At 32.0% G+C, this 22,497-nt stretch overlaps 3 protein-coding genes across 3 annotated transcripts; 1 reads left to right on the top strand and 2 right to left on the bottom strand.

Annotated features, from left to right (window-relative positions):
- The first annotated feature begins 7,542 nt into the window (after positions 1 to 7,542).
- On the top strand, positions 7,543 to 8,122 carry LOC149908113 (uncharacterized). The gene has a single exon (XM_090103485.1). The coding sequence runs from the start codon at positions 7,564 to 7,566 to the stop codon at positions 8,095 to 8,097; it is 534 nt and encodes a 177-aa protein (XP_089959611.1). The 5' UTR covers positions 7,543 to 7,563; the 3' UTR covers positions 8,098 to 8,122.
- Positions 8,123 to 11,061: 2,939 nt separating this feature from the next.
- On the bottom strand, positions 11,062 to 11,654 carry LOC149908112 (uncharacterized). Its single transcript, XM_090102349.1, has one exon. It carries the CDS (start codon positions 11,652 to 11,654, stop codon positions 11,118 to 11,120), a length of 537 nt encoding a protein of 178 aa, XP_089958475.1. The 3' UTR covers positions 11,062 to 11,117.
- A 6,094-nt stretch (positions 11,655 to 17,748) lies between these two features.
- On the bottom strand, positions 17,749 to 18,674 carry LOC149908111 (uncharacterized). Its single transcript, XM_090103466.1, has one exon. It carries the CDS (start codon positions 18,656 to 18,658, stop codon positions 18,113 to 18,115), a length of 546 nt encoding a protein of 181 aa, XP_089959592.1. The 5' UTR covers positions 18,659 to 18,674; the 3' UTR covers positions 17,749 to 18,112.
- Between the last annotated feature and the right edge of the window lie 3,823 nt (positions 18,675 to 22,497).

Raw genomic sequence — 22,497 nt, 5'->3', positions numbered from 1 at the left:
CTTATATATAAAAATGAATCGCAAAATGTGTTGGTAAGCGCATAACTCGAGAACGGCTGAACCGATTTAGATAATTCTTTTTTTATTATATTCCTTGAAGTACGAGGATGGTTTTTATGTAGAGAAAACGTAAATATGTACCACGGGCGAAGCCGGGGCGGACCGCTAGTTTCAAATATAAGTAACCTCAAATCTAGTTAATTAAAGGTAAACTTTTATTGAAAATGGCTGTCCATAGGAGAAAAGTCCACCCACTAGGTTTTCATTGGTGCCTGAAAACTTAAAAAAATACGCTAAAAATTAAAATACTAATTTTATAAGCCTATTAAAGCTAAACCTTGGATATAAAAGTGGTAAATTACTATCGATGGTAAATTATTATTTTTCTGTATTTTGACGATTGAAAAGTGCTTCTAAATGAAGTCTAATTGAATAATTAAATGTTTGAGTATACGTAACGACTAACGGTTGTTACTTTATCCTTTTGAAAAACTATTGAAAAAAGAAATACCTAAATTTGTAACTCTAAAAATACAGGTTTTATAAACCCAAAAAGCAATCGTGTAATCCTTGTCACAGCAAATAAGGCTGTATTTGTATATTTTGTTACCTTTGAACGTCATGCCGTCTGACACGTTCGCTGCGCGTTCTCATTTGTCATAACGATTTATTGGGAGCTGCTAAATTTGGATAGGATATGATATTTAATTCGAGAAAGAAAGTATTTTTTTTATTGTAAGATGAATAGAGCAGAATAGCATTAATATTATTATGGATTTCAATGTCTATCTCAATCAGACATTTTGATTCATCATTTTCCAAAATCGGCAATTAATCTTGGAAATAGATTCCAGGCGTAACCAGAAATGGCACCACTTGAATATGTCTAAAACTGGCAGAATTAAAATAATATGACCCAAAAAGTTTCATGTGGATTAAGTCTCAATAAGAATATTAGATAAGATCTTTATTTCTATAGTTTTAGTTTACATTTTCAAAATATACCATATCCAATAGTTAACACTTATTGGTTTTCACTTTATATGCAATAGATTCGGCACACGAAATGTACATGGAAGAAACGAATCATGGAGAAGATATCAACGTATTGGAATTTATCGTAATGACAGATCTAATGCAAATTCTTTTATAGAAAGCTCCTCAAAATGTATTCAATGAACTTTAACGTCTTGGTGACATTTCTAACAAGAAATGCGACTGTAATATTAGGTGTGTAGGGTTCATTGTCCAATAGAAAACGATTTAATAGCAATATTTTTCTCAGTGTAAAACTTGGTTTTGTACCTTATTTAATTAACGAAATAATATAACTATTCGTTACAAAAATGGCAAATGGAAAATTACATCGATTAAACTGGCAAATCAAAGTTCTATGTGAGTTTTGAAAAAATCTACAAACCATTTCTCTATTTCATCGCCTGTCTTTTTTAACATTCCTTACGACGAAAAAATACAGAATTTTATTACGAAATCTCTAAGATACCGGATTTCGGTATCAAAGGGACAGTCGAGCGGTGAAAGCTTGACGAAATTTCATTTTAAACGATTATACAAATGAAGACGGATATTTTTTTCAGAATAAAACGTCGTAATGCTCTTTCAAAGTGTACAGTCGTGCAGAAAATTTTACACCGGCTTAAGGGTGAAGGCTCACAAGTGATATTGAAATGTTTCTTTGGCACGAGTGGCATAAAGTGGACGACGATTTTAGCGTTACGTTTTTTTTTAATCTCGCCTTTTAGTTCGAGGAAATCCTAATTTAAGTTGCAACAGCAAACAAGAACAGTTTTATAAAATTAAGGTTAAGTTTTGCGCAATGAACAATGCATATATTGCTAACTGCCATGATAACGTAAAGTTTAAAAATATGTAAACTGATTATGTAGGAATGCCTTTAGAACCTTTTTTTTTACGTAACGTTTTTTTTTTTTACCTTACTGACTCCTGGTTCAAAACCTTTCGTTGTTTATTTTAATTTACTCCCCACATAATTTGCCATACAATTTCTAACATAATCTATTCAAAATTAGCATTGTCATTGAAGTTTTGTTGATCAGCGAAAATAATTCGACCGTTATTAATTTCGGATTCCTGCTACTGTACGACAACCCTTACGAGTTGCAGATTGTTCCCGTTTTAAATTAATTATAAAGATGCGGTTACATTTGCAACAAAAGTGAAACGTATGAAATTGCACGTATTTTCATAATAATTGTACCGAAATATTAACCAAGCGTTATTAATTAATAATTTTGTGGTGAGCTTCAAAAATATGAAATATGGTAGGTAATTATTTCGATATGTTTTATTTTTATTGATTGCCTGCTATTTGTTTTCATGTGTAAGCCATGACCCGCTTATGGCTGCTTAGAATTTCAAATAGAAGACTTTGGGTTTCTTATCAATTGTTATTTTGGATGTAGCGTTTTTTTTTTACTCAATTTAAATTATTATAATTTGTAACAATACGAAATTTTCACAAACACTAATTATTGATAGGTACATACTATTATGTTTCATATTCTTAACCGTCACACTTTTAATTTAGAAGTATGCCAAAAATCCTTGTATGGTTTCGTTATTTATAATAATAATTAAAAATGTTGTGTTGTTTTATGAAACCACGGTAAAAGTGAAACTTAGGCACAAAATTATCGTATTTGTACGATAATGACTCCGAACACTGCTTTATACCTACTCGGCAGCCGACCGTCACGCGACATGCGCTACATAGACCAAAAAGTTTGAGACGATGTGATAAAAGTTTCACTTTAATAAAGATTTAAGGATTTTAAAAGGTTGCAAGTGAACCCTAAAACGTGTTAAGCATCAGTATAATGCAATATATCTCATCCCCATTTCTTTCAACGATGCGTTTTCAGAATAAAACTCGTTATCCAATGCCTTTGGTAATTTGTTGCAATTTTTCTCTTGAATCAACTTAATTAGTATATAAAATATATTTAAATAAATGTCACTTATCACTTCATTGATATAAAAAGTGAAGTACGTATCGAATTTTCACACGGAGGGTTCCGTATCATCAGATAATATCGCTTGTATCGTAGTAAAATATATTTATTAACGTTATTTGTTTCAATAGCATTCATAAGCGCACACTCTTTGCTTCAATAGTTACAGCTTAGCTAGATAAACATATGATATTAGCGAATAAAAATAGCTTAAAAGTTTAGGCTATCAGCAAAAATAGTGCACCCAAAGACTGCTATGAAAATCTCAGATTCCTCTGACCGAGAACGGCACATATTATATGTGTAGAACACTGTAATATGTTTCCGAGAATTTATCTTTAGTCTCCTGTTATATTTGTTCTACATAAAATTCCTTTGAAATTCTATTGTAGAACATCACGAGCGGTGAACTAAAAGCAGTATTGGTTGTCAGTTAAGTGCTCAATCGAATGTTAAAGTGTGCTAAAAATACTTGAGACATTTTATAGAAAATTTATTTTTTCAACTAGATACAGCAACTTCCTGAGCTAATAAACTGTTAAGTAAATACAGAAAATAACATTATCAATGTGACTAATTAAATCTAATCTGATTGTTGAATCAGTTATATTATAAATATAACAATACTAATATTATAATGCTGAAGAGTTTGTTTGTTTGTTTGAACGCGCTAATCCCGGGAACAACTGGTCCGATTTTAAAAATTATTTCCGTGTTGGATAGTCCATTTATCGAGGAACAACAAGCACAGTATTACAATATTATAGATATTGTAATACTGTGGCTATAGGCTATAATACTTATATCATCACGCTAAGACCAACAGAAGCGGAGCCACGCGGGTGAAACCGCGGAGCGCGCTAGTATTATACTAATATAATCTTAGCTTTATTCAATCGACACAAAAAGATATGTTAAGTTTAATAACGAGTTGCGCTTTACAAATAAACACACCCACTCTTGAGACCTTTGCTTGTAACAATGTAATTGTTCTTTCAATAACAGAAAAGATTAACAAAATACATAATTTTCGTTTCCATTTGGATTAAAATATACCTCACAATCCAATTTTTTAATTAAGGTTACCAAGTAAACACATTTAAAATCCTGCTGTTTTCTTAAAATTTCCCGCGTTCTGCCTGTGGTCACAGATACCAATAAAAACAGATAATTATGGCGCGAATCAAATATTTACTTTTTAAGAATCATCTGTGTTGCCAGTTCATTATTTGTTTACGGCGGGAACGAATTATTGAGGTTTTTATTTTTTGCATTTACATTTTATTTCTCGTGTTAAAGATGATAATTGTTTACGGTTGCGGTACGTGTTTTTTTTTAATTTATCCTCAGAAGAGTAAATTGTATAATTTAAGCGATTTATTTGTTTACATCATTTATTTTTAATGAAACGTTATATTTTTTTTAAGTATGCACCAAAATTATTGAGGTTTTTGACGTAACAACGGCTTATAATTCGATAGAGCCGGCTGCACGCACGAAAAAACATGACTCATGCGGCGTTACCTCGTTCGGCGTTCCATGTAAGGCTTGAAGTGCAAGCGAGAGCGAGAACATTGAAATATATCTGTAGACTCGTTTTTATAAGAACTATTTATGCCAATAGCCAGATTGTTACTTGACTGTATTCATATTCGAGTAACATTCTGGCTATTTAATAATTTATTTTATTACTTTTACAATAAAAGATTATGGGTCTATTTTGCCCATAAATAAATCAAATAAATATTTATTACTATTATTTTACATTTAGAATCAGGGAATTCAGTAAAACAGCTTTATATCACAGAAGTGGTATGAACAATTATTAATACATTCTATTTTTGTTAAATATTATTTAAAAAATCATTATTATAATAATTAACCATGCAAATAAACCACGATTTACCAAATCCCGCCAATAAACAAAAACCCTGATTACCATTCCCAACGAGTATGGAAGTTTTTCCCAATTTCGCGAGTGAATTTGTACGGCTAGGCTTTGTTTTACGATATTTATTTTATACGTGACCGGGCTAATACGACGAGAGATGTCACGCGGCACGCGGCATGCGTAACTTGGCTAATATAGACGTACAATTATTTTTCATGTTTATTTCATAATCTCATTATTTTAAAGACGGGTTGCACTCCGGGAGAGCCGGCAGAAGTGAAAACTTGATTATTAACGTTGAGCATGTTTGATATCCATCCGTCTTACGCTTTTTCGATCGGGTCACGTGTCCTGACGCGAGTTTAAGATTTTATACCCATTACAGAAAAAGTGCTCAACGCCGCTAAAGAAGTTTTCACTTCAAAATTTAGCACTTTTCGTTACGTATATAGTTACAATATAACTTATTCAATTTATCTTACTTCCATTCGAAGATTATCATCCGAAATCGATTTTAAAAAATTACGTAACTTTGACAACATTCTGAGAACATCTTAACAGATTTAATTCTTTAAAGCTCTTTTCTATCAGGAATAAAACAATAATCATATCTTTCTATCGAACGTGACAGGGACAACTGTTGCACTGTGGTCAGAATTTATATTTACCCCACGTTCCCTGTCTTGTCATGTTCAATTGTACCGTAATTTATTTAACTCTAACAGTGGAAAAATTTCCTCCCCAATGGGAATACAAGCGCTCTTCCCCATCGAAAATAAAAAATAATTTGGAAAATCCAAAAGTGCACGCCTCATAATTTTTTTTAATAAATATTTATTAATTATTATTTTTGTTTATTTAATAACAATTAAACCACATCGAATCAGACCCTGAAAAATGAAAGGGTTCTATTCCTGAGCATACTCAAGCGTAAGAGAAAAAAAAAGACTCGATTAGTAAAGTATTTCGGTCGCTATCGTGTTAACAAGAAAAAGGATCCGCACATACAGACACACGGACGTCCAAGACAGAACTTTTTTAAACTGTTTTTTAACTAGTTTAAATAACAAAAATGACATCAAAAATATCATGAACGTTAAAAATAGTGTTTTTTCTTAATATGTGTGTGTATGTATTATCTTACAAGTGCAATGTATGATACATAAAGACATTTTAAGTTTGAAAAATCAGATGTTTTGCGCGAAGTGACAGTAGTACCCACCTCAACGCTTCGCTTATGAGGCGTGCAAAAAGTTACCATTAAACTATCACTGTAATTTAGGTACTATCTCTCGGATTTATTGCAGAATTATACATTTAAACATAAGTTATATTTGATATTATTGTCGTTTACTTTATCTATACCCAGTCCTTTAAAACTTGTGATATATTAGTGTAGAAAAACAACACTAAGTACAGTCTTGTGCCTATCTTGTATAAACCGTAAATCCTTCAAAAACTTTGCAAGTACTTTAAGTTAAAGAATAACAATGACGATAGAAACTTGCTACAAATGGTTTTTTATCAGTCGGCATATAACTTACAAACGGAACTTTATCTGCTCTCTATGTGGTGGAGCAAAAGTTCTTCAAATCTAAACATACTTTTTACGTCACTAGCTATACCACGCGGTTCCAAATGCTGGTATTTCTAAAGCTTATAATAATATGTTATTCCGGTACATAAACTGCAAGTATTATCGATATCCGTTCATTGGTTTTCCCGTAAAAGACTTACAAACAATTAAGAATTACAAATGAATGAATGAAAAAAATGAATGAATTACAAACATACACACATCCATCCTCACAAACTTTCGCATTTATAATACTTACCTCATCATCATCACCAACCCATATACGTTATCACTTCCAGGACATGAGCCTCCTATGAGGGTACATGGCCATAATCCTCCAAACATGCTGGCTAAGTGTGGGTTGACCTTTTGACACTGGACAGATGTCACGTCGTGTCGAACTTTTACATTCTTGGACAATACCGTGTCCGGTGGCTTCACTCGCGTGGCATTATCACAACGTGTCCTTGCAAATGTTCTCATTCAAACTGAACTCATAGTACTACACAATAAGTTAACTATAATTGAAATAATAAAGTCAACAAATACTCGTATATTGTCGACACTCCGTGTAACTCAAAGCATTTGGAGCGCGAACGCTTTCGCATTTTTACAAACACTTAAAACGAGTTTGATTTAAATCTGGCCATGCGTTACCAACAAGCTTCAACAAATTACAAACGCTTAATAATTCTCCACATTTTTCCGACCTTTTAAATGCAAATAAATGCTGCCAGTTAATTTTTTAACTAAGTAGGATAAAATGACTGCGGAGCTGAGAGCCAGGTACGTGGTTTTCATTTTTATAAGTTGTTGCGACGCACAAAATAATACGTTTATTTTATTATCAACACATCTGAAAAACTTCATCTAGACAGATATATTAGGTATATAGATTTTGGGTCTATATATTTTTAATTTTCCTGTTTCTCTGTTTATTATCTAATTCAATTCACGGAACGACTAAAATAGTTACCGCGATAATTGCAAGCTTTTTGATATTGGCTGTTATCAAGGAGTTCATTACAAGATCAATAGTTCAAACTATCACGATAATACAATCAAAACATGAACAGTACAGTATATAGTCATCTCTCGCAGATATGTACCGCATCTTTCTGTTTACATTATTCATATTAGCCGAATCAAAATGGCAGAAACCATCAAACGGATACAAGAAACCGGCAAAACCAGAAACTCCCAACGAAGTTATGGCAAGGATAGTTGATAAGCTAAGAGCTGCTGATGAATTAGTGAGAAACAAATACGTTAAGTACAACGCAACAGAAAAATATGATACCAAAGGATATATACTGAAGTATAAAATGCAACACGACCTAGTAAACTTCATCAATATTAAAATCACGAACAACGTCATCCATATAAACGTAAAGTTGGAATATGGACTTAATTACAACGATGTAAGAATTCTACCCGGTGGTGTTGAAACAAGAGATGCTATTTGGTTGATTGAAGAAGATAATTTAATAATAACAATGCCTTATAAAGTGGAAAGGGGTTCTGAATCACAATTGACTTGTAAAGCAGTTAAAGATACATTAGTTGATGTGCCTCTAAGTACTGAACTCAGTGTTTATGAATTCTTTTATAGAAATATCGGTACTCCGAGTCAGTGAATGAGTGTTTAAAATTGTCATTTTATGTTTAGACCAATATAAAGAGTAATATTATCAATCGTGTTTAATAAATAAAACGTATAAAATTTTGATATTTATGCGATAACGAAACAAGAACTTAGTTGCGAAAATAATTTAAGGAACAGACGTAGTAAACTTAAATTTAAATAGTGCTTGTTTTATCTGTTATGTTGGTTTTATTCAAATCAATTGATGTCAAAGTTATAAGATATTGTTTTGAAATACAATATTTTTGGATCTTGTTAGCTGCAGTTTTTATTCTACTATCGTACAGAACAAAGTCCTGGAAAACGTTAAATATAATCCTGTTTGTTACATTGTTCACAATTGGATTAGTTGATTTTTCTTCATGTTGGAATGTGAAACAAACCATTCGCATGCGGTTTATATTTGACATATTTTATTAACTCACTACAAGTAATAATTCTACTTTTTATCCTTGCTATATTGTGTTAAAGCGTGTTTCTTTTTGGTTCTATGTAAAGCATTTATACGACACGAATGGAATTTTTATATGAAAATGATATTTCAAGTTGCAAAAGATAAATTTCAATATTTTTATGTGTTATTTCAAGTGAAGTGCCGTTTGAAGCATTTACGTTTGTGGTGTTGTTACTACTTCACTGCTGTTGTAGAAATTGAATTTTCCTGCGGAAAAGACGAAACTATCCCGTTTTAACACTTTATTGCTATAAATTTTTCTCAGGTGCTAGAAAATGCATAGACGTTTCTGTTTACAATTTGACCTCAATGCAATATCGGAATGTAAATTTTATAGCAATACACCGATATTAGATACAAATCTACACAGGCTCAACGGATGTAAGCAAAGTATTTGATAAAGAAACTGTACGATAATAATTTAATCAAAATTTCCATCGACACACACACAATCGATCAAATTATTTTTTCTTATGGTTAAAGTTAAAAGCATTATTTTCGATTAATACTATGAATTAATGAATTTACATTTTGAGAACACAAGCATGCAATTCTAATATGTATGAGATTTGAAAACAAAGAAATCATGAGAAAATCTCCCCTTTCAGCTATCTGCTTTTGTTTTTCTACACATCTTTGCTGACAAAACGAGCCCAATAATTCAATAATAGGCAACTACTTTAAATATTTAGAAAATTTCCGACAAAGTCGCGGGCACAGCTAGTTAAAATAAATTCAACTGAATCTAATACGTTATATTATCCAGTAACGAGTGGATTAGGGCACATTGTTGCACTAACAATGTGAGTATTACGAGTACTATTCATGAAATATAATAATTATTAGCGCAATACAATGATGGATAATGGTAGCCATGAATATAATTCGTTACCACTATTTACGTGAATGCATCAGATCCTGGAATAAATGGACAGTTTTTGATTGGCTCTTTACCTATGGAACTACGTTACAATATTTTATATCATTTTGAAGCTAATCCTATCAGCTTTAAGATATTACTAAAAAAAAAATATTTTCGCGTTCAGTTTTTTTGCCAGTGACTTGCGACTGATAGAAGGTGTGTCGCCTGAGTCGATTTTTTTGCTCACGAGTGTAGTTTATTTCGCGTGGCTTTACTCGTGAGTATTCTTTAGTTAATTTACCCATTTAAATTTATTACATACATATTGTTAAACACTCTGTACATTATCATCCACTGCATGTTGTTCTTTGTACACGACTAAGGTTGCATATGTTTTTTCAAGTATCAAATCTCAACGGGTAAATTGTCCAAAATATGTAGAGTCAATCGTTTTGATTACAATACGAACCATATTTATTATTATGTATTTGTCTGTGTTGTAACAAAGTATATATTTTAAATACTAGTGGTCCGCCCCGGCTTCGCTCGTGGTACCTAAATGTTTACACTATCCTATCTCTCAAGTTGGATCGAACTGCACATGGTGTGCGAATTTTATTATAATTGGTTAAGTGGTTTAGGAGTCCATTGAGGACAAACATTGTGACACGAGATTTATATATATACTAAGATTAAGATTATTCTAGTATGAATTCCTAAAACAAAACATTATATTAAACTGTTCTAAGGTATGATAAATATTGATGACTCTATGTTATTGCAGTGACACCTAAATATAAAAACAATATTAAATACATATATATAATTTACCTATATAGGTAGAAATATACAGATAATGAATTCCTCGGATCACCGCAAGGTTTAAACTATCACAATCACACCGTAAAAAACAAATAATAAAAAGGACTCAATTCAAATATGTATTGTAAAAATAAAATAAAAAACCTATACCTATTGTATTTACAGCAGCATGAAATAATATTTTATTCGTTGCGCAGTATAATAAAAATAAAAAAAATCTTCAACAGATGTTTAGATATCTGTGTATACCTTTGTAACTAATCAATTTATTTTAAAACAAACATAAAATTGTATTGTTATTCATATGATTATTTTTTTTTATTGTTTATATTATGTAAGTATACTAATTATTGTTCTATAAATTAACAGAAAAATATAATGCCTAACTTCAGAAACATTTACCAGGCAAAAGTTAAATTGTTGTTATATCCTCAAATTAAACGCGTAGTGGTGGGTAAACCATAAGGAAAAATAAAGTTTAAAACATTTTTTTTTTTGCTTAAAACATGCTTATAAATGTTCTGTTGTCAGTTATCTTATTATTAAGCACAATATGTTTCATTTAATTAAAAATAAAACATCCAATATTAAACCAATCTTTATGAACTTTATATATTATCTACTTATATATATTTTTATAAACTTCGATATTCGTGATATTATTTTACATTTTCAAGTCGTGCGTTTCAAAATACATAAATAAGTATAATTATCTTTAAACCTCAATACGTTATTTTCCTCTATTGTTGGAACAACGTAAAAGCGAATAATGAGACGATAAGTGTATAATTACCAATTAAATGTGCGCTCACTTTATTTTTATACGTCTTCACAAGCTACATTTTTCAATTATTATTGTAACATTCACTGGATTCTAAGATTCTATTATAAGAACTTGACTGTTCGAATTTCTTCTTCCATGTGCTTTCGACGATGGCGTTTCTTTAGCAGAAATTTCATGTTTCTTTCCCGTCACATTCGGTGTTTCTATCTCAGGTGTGGATTTCTTACCGTTATGTATGGGGAGAACTATTTTCAGCACATCATTGTCATATGTCCAAGTACCCGTTTCACCAACGTACGGTGGTAAGCTCCTGCTAGAGTACACGTTAACCGAACCATCAGCACTGTGGCCCTCCACTACCAGCTGACCTTGGCGCACATTCACCGATATCTCGTCCTCATTAAATCCTGACATTATCATCGTCACTTCATACTTATCACCCTTTATTCTATCGGTTGTATCGATATTGCCGTAAAGGTGGTCCATTTGATCGCCAAATTCCTCGAACTTCCTGTCAAAATCTCTCCAGAAGCTGTCCATTTTCCACTCGGGAAAGAAGTCTCCTTGAAAAAACTGCGGCACTCCGTTCACAGCGACCAAGAGGCCGCATAGTATTATGCCCAACATTATTTCTTCGTAGTGAAATAATTACTGACGCGCAGCAGAATAAAACTTTACTATATAACTAAACCTGAGTCACAGTTTATCGCTATAATAGGTATCGAGGTAGGTTATCAATATCATCTATGTTATAATAGAAAAGTAACAGGTTAAACATTCAATTTTTAATATTGAAAAGACAGACGTCCATAGTCCCCATAGAACCAATATACCAGTCCATCTAACACCCCCTTCCATAACCCAGTTTTGTTCATTTCCATTTTTCTGCAATAGTCCTACATTGGCCGCGGACTGCCCAGGGCTGTATCTCTATAGTGCAGTCATGGGCAGGCTGCGGCTGGTGTCCCACAACACATTAAATTCTCTAAAGGGCCTCTGCGTGTTGGACCTGTGTCCCCACGTAAGCCTTCCAAAGGACCGGGTATCTTCCTTCTGGTGGTACCCGTGTATTATGGAGAGAGATATAATAAACTCAAAACTCAAACTCAAACTCAAACATTTATTTATTCAATTAGACTTCTTAAAGAAGCACTTTTGAAACGTCATTACATATTTTAAAATTTACCACCGATTCGGAAAGCAGTATCTACGGAGAAGAACCGGCAAGAAACTCCATAGTTGCTCTTTTAAATCATGTCAGTTTTACAATTTTACAAAATACATATGTAACAACATATAAGTATTGTAATAACATGCCAAAGAACTGTCCTGTGGTTTTTACGCGACAACCCTCCATGGGTTTTTATCGTCCATATATTCCTGAATACTGTAGTACGCTCTCTGAACTAGTACATTTTTTATATAAGTTTTAAATTTAGAACTACTAAACTCTTTAATATTATGAGGAATTCTATTGTAAAAGCGTATACCTTGACCCATAAATGAATTTTTAACTTTAGCTAATCGGAAAAATGGCATTTCAATTCTATTTCTGTTCCTTGTGCCATAACAGTGTCTATCTCCTACTCTTGTGTGTAAGTCGGCGTTTTTGTGTACATGCAAAATATTATTAAATATATACTGTGATGGTACAGTAAGGATACCAGTATTCTTAAAGAGATCTCTTAGTGAGTCCCGAGCACGTAAATTATATATAGAACGAATGGCTCTTTTCTGTAAGATAAATATAGTTTCTATATCTGCTGCCCTGCCCCATAGTAGAATTCCATAGGACATAATACTATGAAAGTAGCTGAAATAAACCAATCTAGCTGTATCTTCATCGGTGAGATGCCTTACCTTTCGGACTGCATATGCTGCTGAACTGAGCTTACCTGCAGCGGTGTTGACATGGGCTCCCCACTGTAGTTTCTCGTCCAATGTTAACCCAAGAAATACAGTCGATTCTGTAGGGTGTAATACCTCCCCGTTCAAGGTAATATTTCTGCTTAACTTTTTAACGTTTGGTAGTAAAAATTCAACACAAGTTGTTTTTTTGGCATTTAATAATAAATTATTAGCAGTAAACCAGTCGGATATGTGTAAAAGAGCACTGTTCACTTCGTCAACATTTGGGTCATGCCTATCCACATTAAATATTAATGAGGTATCATCTGCAAACAGAACTATTTCACACCTATCCTGTAAATAATAAGGTAGATCATTGATATATACCAAGAACAAGAAGGGTCCTAAAATAGATCCCTGTGGAACACCAATGTTAATTGACGCACCGCTAGAACGTTCTCCATTAACAACTACAGTTTGTATCCTATCATGCAGGTATGAGGCTATGAGGTTCTGAGCTTGTCCTTTAATCCCATAGTGATTAAGTTTACGCAATAAGGTACAATGTTCAACGCAGTCAAATGCCTTGGAGAGGTCACAAAATATCCCCAAAGCATTTTTTGAGTTTTCCCATGCCTTATATATATGTGTTAGTAGTGCAACTCCAGCATCTGTGGTTGAGCGCCCCTTTGTGAAACCAAACTGTTTGGTGTGCAGCAAATTATTAGATGCAAAGTGACTAGTCAATTGGTTTAATATTAACTTTTCGAATACCTTACTTAATGTTGGTAAAATCGAGATAGGTCTATAGTTGTTACAGTCTTCTTGATCGCCTTTCTTAAATAGAGGTATAACTTTACTAAGCTTTAATAAATTAGGAAATGTACCATAGTCACAACACTTATTAAATATAAAAGCTAAATTGTTCGCAATATTTTCTATTATATTATTAACTAAATTTACGGACATTCCCCAAAGATCACAAGTATTTTTTAAATTTAGTGTCTTAAAGGCTGTAACAATATCATTAGCAGTTACGTGTCGCAATTCAAATAATGTGCTGCACCCCGCAACATGGTCCCTCAAAAAGGTCTCTGCAAGTGCTGAAGACGAATTTAAATTATTAGTAATGCTAGCAGGGACACTACTAAAGAAATCTTCAAATGCAAGCGCAACATCAGCATTTTTGTCAATAACCATGCCATTATTAACAAGTTTTATGGTATTACTTGATTTGCTTTTACCCATTTCACCATTAATAATAGACCAAACTGTTTTAACTTTATTATCGGAGTCGCGTATTTTATCTCTGATATACAAACGCTTCGCAGTAAAACAAACAATTTTAAAAGTTTTTGAGTAATTTCTAACATAACTAAGAAAAGATGGGTCTTTATTATATTGCTTCATACCATATAACTCATAAAGAACGATCCTACACCTATGTATGCTAGGTGTCGCCCAATAATATAATATATAATAACAAATAGTGTTGTTTTAACCTTGAGTATATTGGTCCATGTTTTAACTATTAACATTAAAAAAAAACTATTAAAATTAACAAATTCCTAGCAATTAGTGCCCCGTTGTTGATTTGGAAATTATACATTCCTCGCATTTCTATCACCAGGATATTAGTTTATTCTGTACTAGCAATGCCCTGCGGTTTCACCCGCATAGATAGCGATATCGTGACAGTGAAAAGTCTACTATAGGTCGGACAGCGGACTATAGGTTTAATTTTTAATCACATGAAAATCACCTTCACCCCGTCCCGCACTACGCCTGCTCATTATACCTACTATTTTCTGTAGATTGACACTTTTAAAAATTCGTTATATCTTTTGAATGGAATATCCAATTTTTTTTATTTAAAAAGTATTTTGCTGGTATTGAAACAGTCTATAATAAAACATCATTTAATGGGATAAGGATTAATATATGTGTATGGATAACATGGTTTGATTACTGTCGGCACTTCTATTTACTTTGAAAACGTAAAAAAGTTGTTGTAGTAACATAACTACTGAAGATGGACATATGGTATCGCGGACTTTCTTGTAGATATTGATCCATTCTATAATACCGTAGAACATTTTTTTGTTCTATCTTCAATAGATTCCGCAGCCCACGCGATGACAGCATCTAGACACGCGGCAGCGTGTCAAGCCGAGTTCAAGCGAAGAGAACTGGCGAGCAGCAGCCGTGTGTATATTTACACGAACCATTTCGAGCCACTTTTCACCCCCTTATAACTCGAAAACTATTTAAGTTAAATAAACCAAATTTGGTACATATCAAGAGGACCTCAAGATAAACAAGAAACTTAAATTTCATAAATACAGATTAAACAGTTGCGTAGATATTAATATCCAAAAATCGCAATTTTTAAGACTGACTGACTTATAGATATATACAAAACCTAACCCACTTCCAGATGACCTAGAAAGTTCAAATTTTGTAATCAACTAGGTTATAGTGAGTGTACAAAGGAAAAAATCAGAAAATACTGAATTTATCTGTATTTAATTTTTTTTTCAATGACATTAATTTTGTTTGTATGGAAAAATGGAAAAGTTTATAAAAATAGAAAATATTATATTCACCTTACTAGTCTTAAAAAATAGATCAAAACTAATCAGTGGCCGAAAAAAATTTTGAAATCCATCAATAAATGACTGAGATATAGATTATTGAACTTTGAAGTTTACATATTTTAGCACGAAACATCTGTAGATTCGATGCGCCTCTGACATCACACTCACTCGCGCTAGTATCGCTAGGGCGGATTACCTACTTCGATTGCATGATTTCTTTATTCAAAACTGTTATTAAACGTAAAATAAAAGAAAATTGTAATAAAAATATTGCTCATACAGTTTAAAATAATATATAATTTTACATATTCACATTTATTTATTCTTTATTTATGAGTGTTTAGTTTAGTTTTAATTTCAGTGTAATGGAAGAAGGCTTCGTCGAAGGTCGAAATGATTTAATTTGCGTAATATTCATCTTTAGGCGCGTTTAGAGTAAAATTTCAAGATCGCGTCATGACAATACCGTAACGTCATGGAGTAAGGCGACGATTCTTCTACAACGACCTTTGCATCTTGGTAATAGTGTGTGTACAAATTCACGCTGGATGTTTAGAAAATCATGTAATCTTTTAAACAGAAAACGAGTTTAAAAAATTGCAGATAATGACGGGGCAATGTGCGCTGACATTCATAACATACAAGAAAATATAGAAAATAATACTAAACAAACCATACAGAGAAACCGCAAGAAAAAAAAAATCGTATATAAAAAGTATTATATTCATAAAGTAAATCAAATTTGCAGAGTAATTTTCTGTACAAAAAGTAATGATATCCCACCAAAAACATAAATGTAAAAATTGGAGCCGAGTTCAATCGTTGACTTAATTTGCCAAAAAAAGAAATGAGATCTAAATGTGTGCCAAGTTCTGCAGACAGTCCAGAAATTTATTTACAAAGATGTATTAAGTTCTTAGGTTGACTGAAAACTCAATTGTTTTATTTTCCCTTAGAGAACAATGTTTATTCCAAAATATAACTTTTTTAATTTGAATAATATAATTATTTTCACAAAGCAAACAACTAATGACCTATTGAACCCCATAATTTGATGAGGCTAGTTTTACATACCTACTGTTTATATTTTGTGAGGTTCTAAAAACTAGCCTCATCAAATTATGGGGTTCAATAGGTCATTAGTTGTTTGCTTTGTGAAAATAATTATATTATTCAAATTAAAAAAGTTATATTTTGGAATAAACATTGTTCTCTAAGGGAAAATAAAACAATTGAGTTTTCAGTCAACCTAAGAACTTAATACATCTTTGTAAATAAGTTTCTGGACTGTCTGCAGAACTTGGCACACATTTAGATCTCATTTCTTTTTTTGGCAAATTAAGTCAACGATTGAACTCGGCTCCAATTTTTACATTTATGTTTTTGGTGGGATTTTTATTAAGGAATTTCTTACACCTTGGGTTACATTATTGCATTTTTGGTAGGGATCTCTAATTTTTTTCAAAATACAATATAGCCTATGTTGCTCAGTGAAGATGCAGCTTTCTAATGGTGAAAGAATTTTTGAAATCGGTCCAGTAGTTTATGCGTGAAAACCATACATACATACATACTTACATAATTACAAACTTTTCCTCTTTATAATATTAGTATAGATTAATAAGCTTTTCACATAAAAGTCGATTTAACAAATTATTCTAACTATTAACACTAAATATGTAACCAGACTTTTATTGTAAATACCTTGATCTATAAGAAAGATTAGAATAGCAAAGTTGGTATACATATTCGAACCCCAAGAATAGTCTAATGCTAATCAGTAAATAGTTCGTAATATGAATCTCGAGTATAAAAATTATGTGTCATCTACAGAAATCTTCTTATATATAAAATTCTCGTGTCACAATGTAAATACTCCTCCGAAACGGGTGGACCGATTCTCATGAAATTTTCTGTGCATATCGGGTAAGTCTGAGAATCGGCCAACATCTATTTTTCATATGTACCACGGGCGAAGCCGGGGCGGACCGCTAGTAATATATAAATGTCTGTTCTTGTATACAAATAAAAAATGTGATTAAATATTATGTTATGACTATTGCGGAACATCTGTTTACCAAATCAATGTCCCAATTGCAATATAACTTATTTGGTTTTTAGTTAAATTTACAGTAATTGTATATAAATATAATTGTTTATATCTTTTCGATTAATTATTTTCATCAGTCGGGTTTATGTTTTTTTCTAATGATAACTGCTTGTTGAGATGTCATATCTTAATCATGGAAATAAAAGGAAAACATTAAAAATAAACATTTCAACACATACAAAAACTTCTTTATTTCTGATCATTTACGACACTTATTTATTTTGAAAAGTAAATATTGTAATTATCGTATAATTTATGGACAATCGAAACCTATTAGGTATACACTATACATATTCAAGTCCCTCATTTTTAAATACATAGATAGGTATCGTATTTTCCTCTTTTGTTAGGAATAGCATAAAGGCGTATAATGGAGCGATAAGTGTGTAAATAAAATTTAAATGTGCGCTGACTTCCTTTTTGTGTTAGTCACAAGCTACTTTACTATCTACTTATTCTATAAATATTATTACATTCACTGTGTTCTACTTTATCATTTCAACGTCCAAATTTGTTTGTTTTTCTTTCTTCTATGGAAATTCAGAATCCTCGTTGCTTCCACTCTCAAGAGAATCAAAAGTCCAATTATTATCAATTACCACATTTGGTTTGATCTCATTGACGGGGACAGAAGGTTTATTACCAAACGGTGACTGCGTATTTTTTAGTATGGGGAAAACTATTTTCAGCACGTTATCCTCATATGTCCAATTACCCGATGCATCGACGTACAGTGGCAAGGGTCTGCTATTGTAGATATTAATGGAACCATTAGCGCTGTGCCCCTCAATCTGGAGACGTCCTTGGCCCGCCTTCACTAATATCTCATCCTCTTTAAAACCAGGCATAGAAAGTTCTATCTCATATTTATCACCATTTATTCGACTGGGACGCATGGTAACGGGAAACTCGGCGTCGTCAAATAGATGGTCCATACGATCTCCATATTCCTCAAAACGTTTGACGAATTGTGTCCAATATCTATCCATTTCCGTCCCAGGAAAGAAGTGTTGCTTATATTTTGGCTCTCCATTGACGGCGACCAAAAGGCCGCATAGTATTATTTTCAACATCATTCCTTAGTTGTCGAATAATTACTGACGACTGACGAGTTGCTAAATAAACCTGTACTTATATACCTACCGAGAACTGAGTCATAGTTTATCGCTATCCGTAAATATATGTATACATGATAAAATAAAATAAAGCAACATATTATATAATATACACACACACTCTCTCACAAACACACACGCACATTCACACACTCACACACACACACACACACACACAAAATATACACTCGTTCTGTTCCCTATAATACATATATCTAAATAGTTTCTAAATAGTTTTTACATATTTCTCTTTATATAAGAAAATGTTATTCGTGTAACACTTAAGCATAATGTACTGTCGGAAGAGCGAGATGTCCTAACACAAGCATTTAATTGCTTAAAAGGATGTCTCAATGACTGTTAAATTGTAATACTATTTGTTACAGAATAAATATTTTTGATTTTTTTTGCACGCCTCATAAGCGAAGCGTTGAGGTGGGTACTACTGTCACTTCGCGCAAAACATCTGATTTTTCAAACTTAAAATGTCTTTATGTATCATACATTGCACTTGTAAGATAATACATACACACACATATTAAGAAAAAACACTATTTTTAACGTTCATGATATTTTTGATGTCATTTTTGTTATTTAAACTAGTTTAAAAACAGTTTAAAAAAGTTCTGTCTTGGACGTCCGTGTGTCTGTATGTGCGGATCCTTTTTCTTGTTAACACGATAGCGACCGAAATACTTTACTAATCGAGTCTTTTTTGCACGCCTCATAAGCGAAGCGTTGAGGTGGGTACTACTGTCACTTCGCGCAAAACATCTGATTTTTCAAACTTAAAATGTCTTTATGTATCATACATTGCACTTGTAAGATAATACATACACACACATATTAAGAAAAAACACTATTTTTAACGTTCATGATATTTTTGATGTCATTTTTGTTATTTAAACTAGTTAAAAAACAGTTTAAAAAAGTTCTGTCTTGGACGTCCGTGTGTCTGTATGTGCGGATCCTTTTTCTTGTTAACACGATAGCGACCGAAATACTTTACTAATCGAGTCTTTTGCACGCCTCATAAGCGAAGCGTTGAGGTGGGTACTACTGTCGCTTCGCGCAAAACATCTGATTTTTCAAACTTAAAATGTCTTTATGTATCATACATTGCACTTGTAAGATAATACATACACACACATATTAAGAAAAAACACTATTTTTAACATTCATGATATTTTTGATGTCATTTTTGTTATTTAAACTAGTTAAAAAACAGTTTAAAAAAGTTCTGTCTTGGACGTCCGTGTGTCTGTATGTGCGGATCCTTTTTCTTGTTAACACGATAGCGACCGAAATACTTTACTAATCGAGTCTTTTTTTAGGGTTCCGTAGCCAAAATGGCAAAAACGGAACCCTTATAGTTTCGTCATGTCCGTCTGTCCGTCTGTCCGTCTGTCCGTCTGTCACAGCCGATTTACTCGGAAACTATAAGTACTACAGTGATGAAATTTGATGGGAATATGTGTTGTATGAACCGCTACAAAAATATGACACTAAATAGTAAAAAAAAGAATTGGGGGTGGGGCCCCCCATACATGTAACTGAGGGATGAAATTTTTTTTTTCGATGTACATACCCGTGTGGGGTATCAATGGAAAGGTCTTTTAAAATGATATAAAGTTTTCTAAAAAACATTTTTCTTAAAGTGAACGGTTTTTGAGATATCAGCTCTCAAAGTCGTAAAAAGTATGTCCCCCCCCCTCTATTTTTATAACTACGGGGTATAAAATTCTAAAAAAAATAGAGGTGATGCATGCTAATTAACTCTTTCAACGATTTTTGGTTTGATCAAAGTATCTCTTATAGTTTTTGAGATAGGTTGATTTAACTGTAATTTATTATATTTGCTGCTACGGAACCCTTTGTGCGCGAGCCCGACTCGCACTTGGCCGGTTTTATTTTCTCTTACGCTTGAGTATGCTCAGGAATAGAACCCTTTCATTTTTCAGGGTCTGATTCGATGTGGTTTAATTGTTATTAAATAAACAAAAATAATAATTAATAAATATTTATTAAAAAAAAATTATGAGGCGTGCACTTTTGGATTTTCCAAATTATTTTTTTCTCTTACGCTTGAGTATGCTCAGGAATAGAACCCTTTCATTTTTCAGGGTCTGATTCGATGTGGTTTAATTGTTATTAAATAAACAAAAATAATAATTAATAAATATTTATTAAAAAAAAATTATGAGGCGTGCACTTTTGGATTTTCCAAATTATAATTTTTCTCTTACGCTTGAGTATGCTCAGGAATAGAACCCTTTCATTTTTCAGGGTCTGATTCGATGTGGTTTAATTGTTATTAAATAAAGAAAAATAATAATTAATGAATATTTATTAAAAAAAATTATGAGGCGTGCACTTTTGGATTTTCCAAATTATTTTATTTTTTGATGATGGATCCCTATTAATTCGAAAACAACTCGTATGTATGTCTGTTACATTTCACATCACTGCACCGATTGTAATTAAAAAAATTTGTTACAAAGATTAAAGTTAAACTTGGGACATGATTTATAAAATTCACAAAAACTTTTTGGGAAGAATATATTATAGCAAGACAGGGGAAGGAAATATGTAGCTTTTTCTAATTATTATAGTTTATATTTTAATTATTAGCAATAATCAATCAAGGAATATCTTACATTATTAGGTAGAGCAAGGGTAGAGTTCATACAATCCAATTTTTTAATTTTAATTTAATGCCAAAATCATCTTAGTTCATCCAATATTTCTGTAGTTCACAAAAAGCTATATTGTTTTATACGTGTACACTAAATGAGAAAGTAAAAAAATCAACAAATTATCAATTTTATTCCAATTCCTTCCTTTACATAATAATATAAATTATTTGGTTATGTAATAGGAAATAATAAATAAAATATATACATATTATACACATATAGAAAGTAAAAAATCAACAAATTATCAATTTTATTCCAAATCCTTCCTTTACATAATAATATAAATTATTTGGTTATGTAATAGGAAATAATAAATAAAATATACATATTATACACATATATTATGATATAAAAATAATATATCACTATTAACAGTAATTAGTGCATGTAGTCAAGAGGAAAACATTATTAATTTGTACCTACAAAGTTAGATAGTATATTTGGAAACAAATCTTTAGGTAGGTACCTACTGTTTAAAACTCTAGTTTAAAAAAATTGATATTATTATTAGTTAAATATTTCATATTATATTTATTTATAAAATAAAATCACGGTAGATACATAATAATTATTACAATCTTCTTGCTTTTGATTATTGATCTTATTTCAACTAGCTGTTGCCCGCAGCTTCGCCTGCGTGGAAAAGATTTTCATGGTACAAAATTTCATCACCTATTTTATTCCCTTGGAATAGAATTGATCAAAATCCTTTCTAAGTGGATGCCTACGTCTTAACATCTACCTACATGCTCGATTTCAGCATGATCCGTCTAGTGGTTTGGGCTGTGCGTTGATAGATCACTATGTCAGTCAGTCACCCTCACCGACTTCAACTTACCCATTGTGTGAAGTTTAGGCCTAATCTATCTTAAAACTAAAAGTATTTTGTATGGCTTACTGCGAACTCTTATCTAATTAAGAACAAAAAATATTCAAATCTATACTAATATGTATTATAAAGAGGAAAAATTTGTAATTATGTATGTATGTATGTATGGTTTTCACATTTAAACTACTGGACCGATTTCAAAAATTATTTCACCATTAGAAAGCTGCATCTTCATTGAGCAACATAGGCTATGTTGCATTTACAAAAAAAAATAG

This window comes from Colias eurytheme, chromosome 6 (genome assembly GCF_061535395.1).
Source record: "Colias eurytheme isolate Ceu_HAF_F1 chromosome 6, ilColEury1 Martin Lab GWU primary, whole genome shotgun sequence".
NCBI lineage: Eukaryota > Metazoa > Arthropoda > Insecta > Lepidoptera > Pieridae > Colias > Colias eurytheme.
The sequence above is the reverse complement of the archived record's forward strand: the minus strand, read 5'-3'. Positions and strand labels throughout refer to the sequence as shown.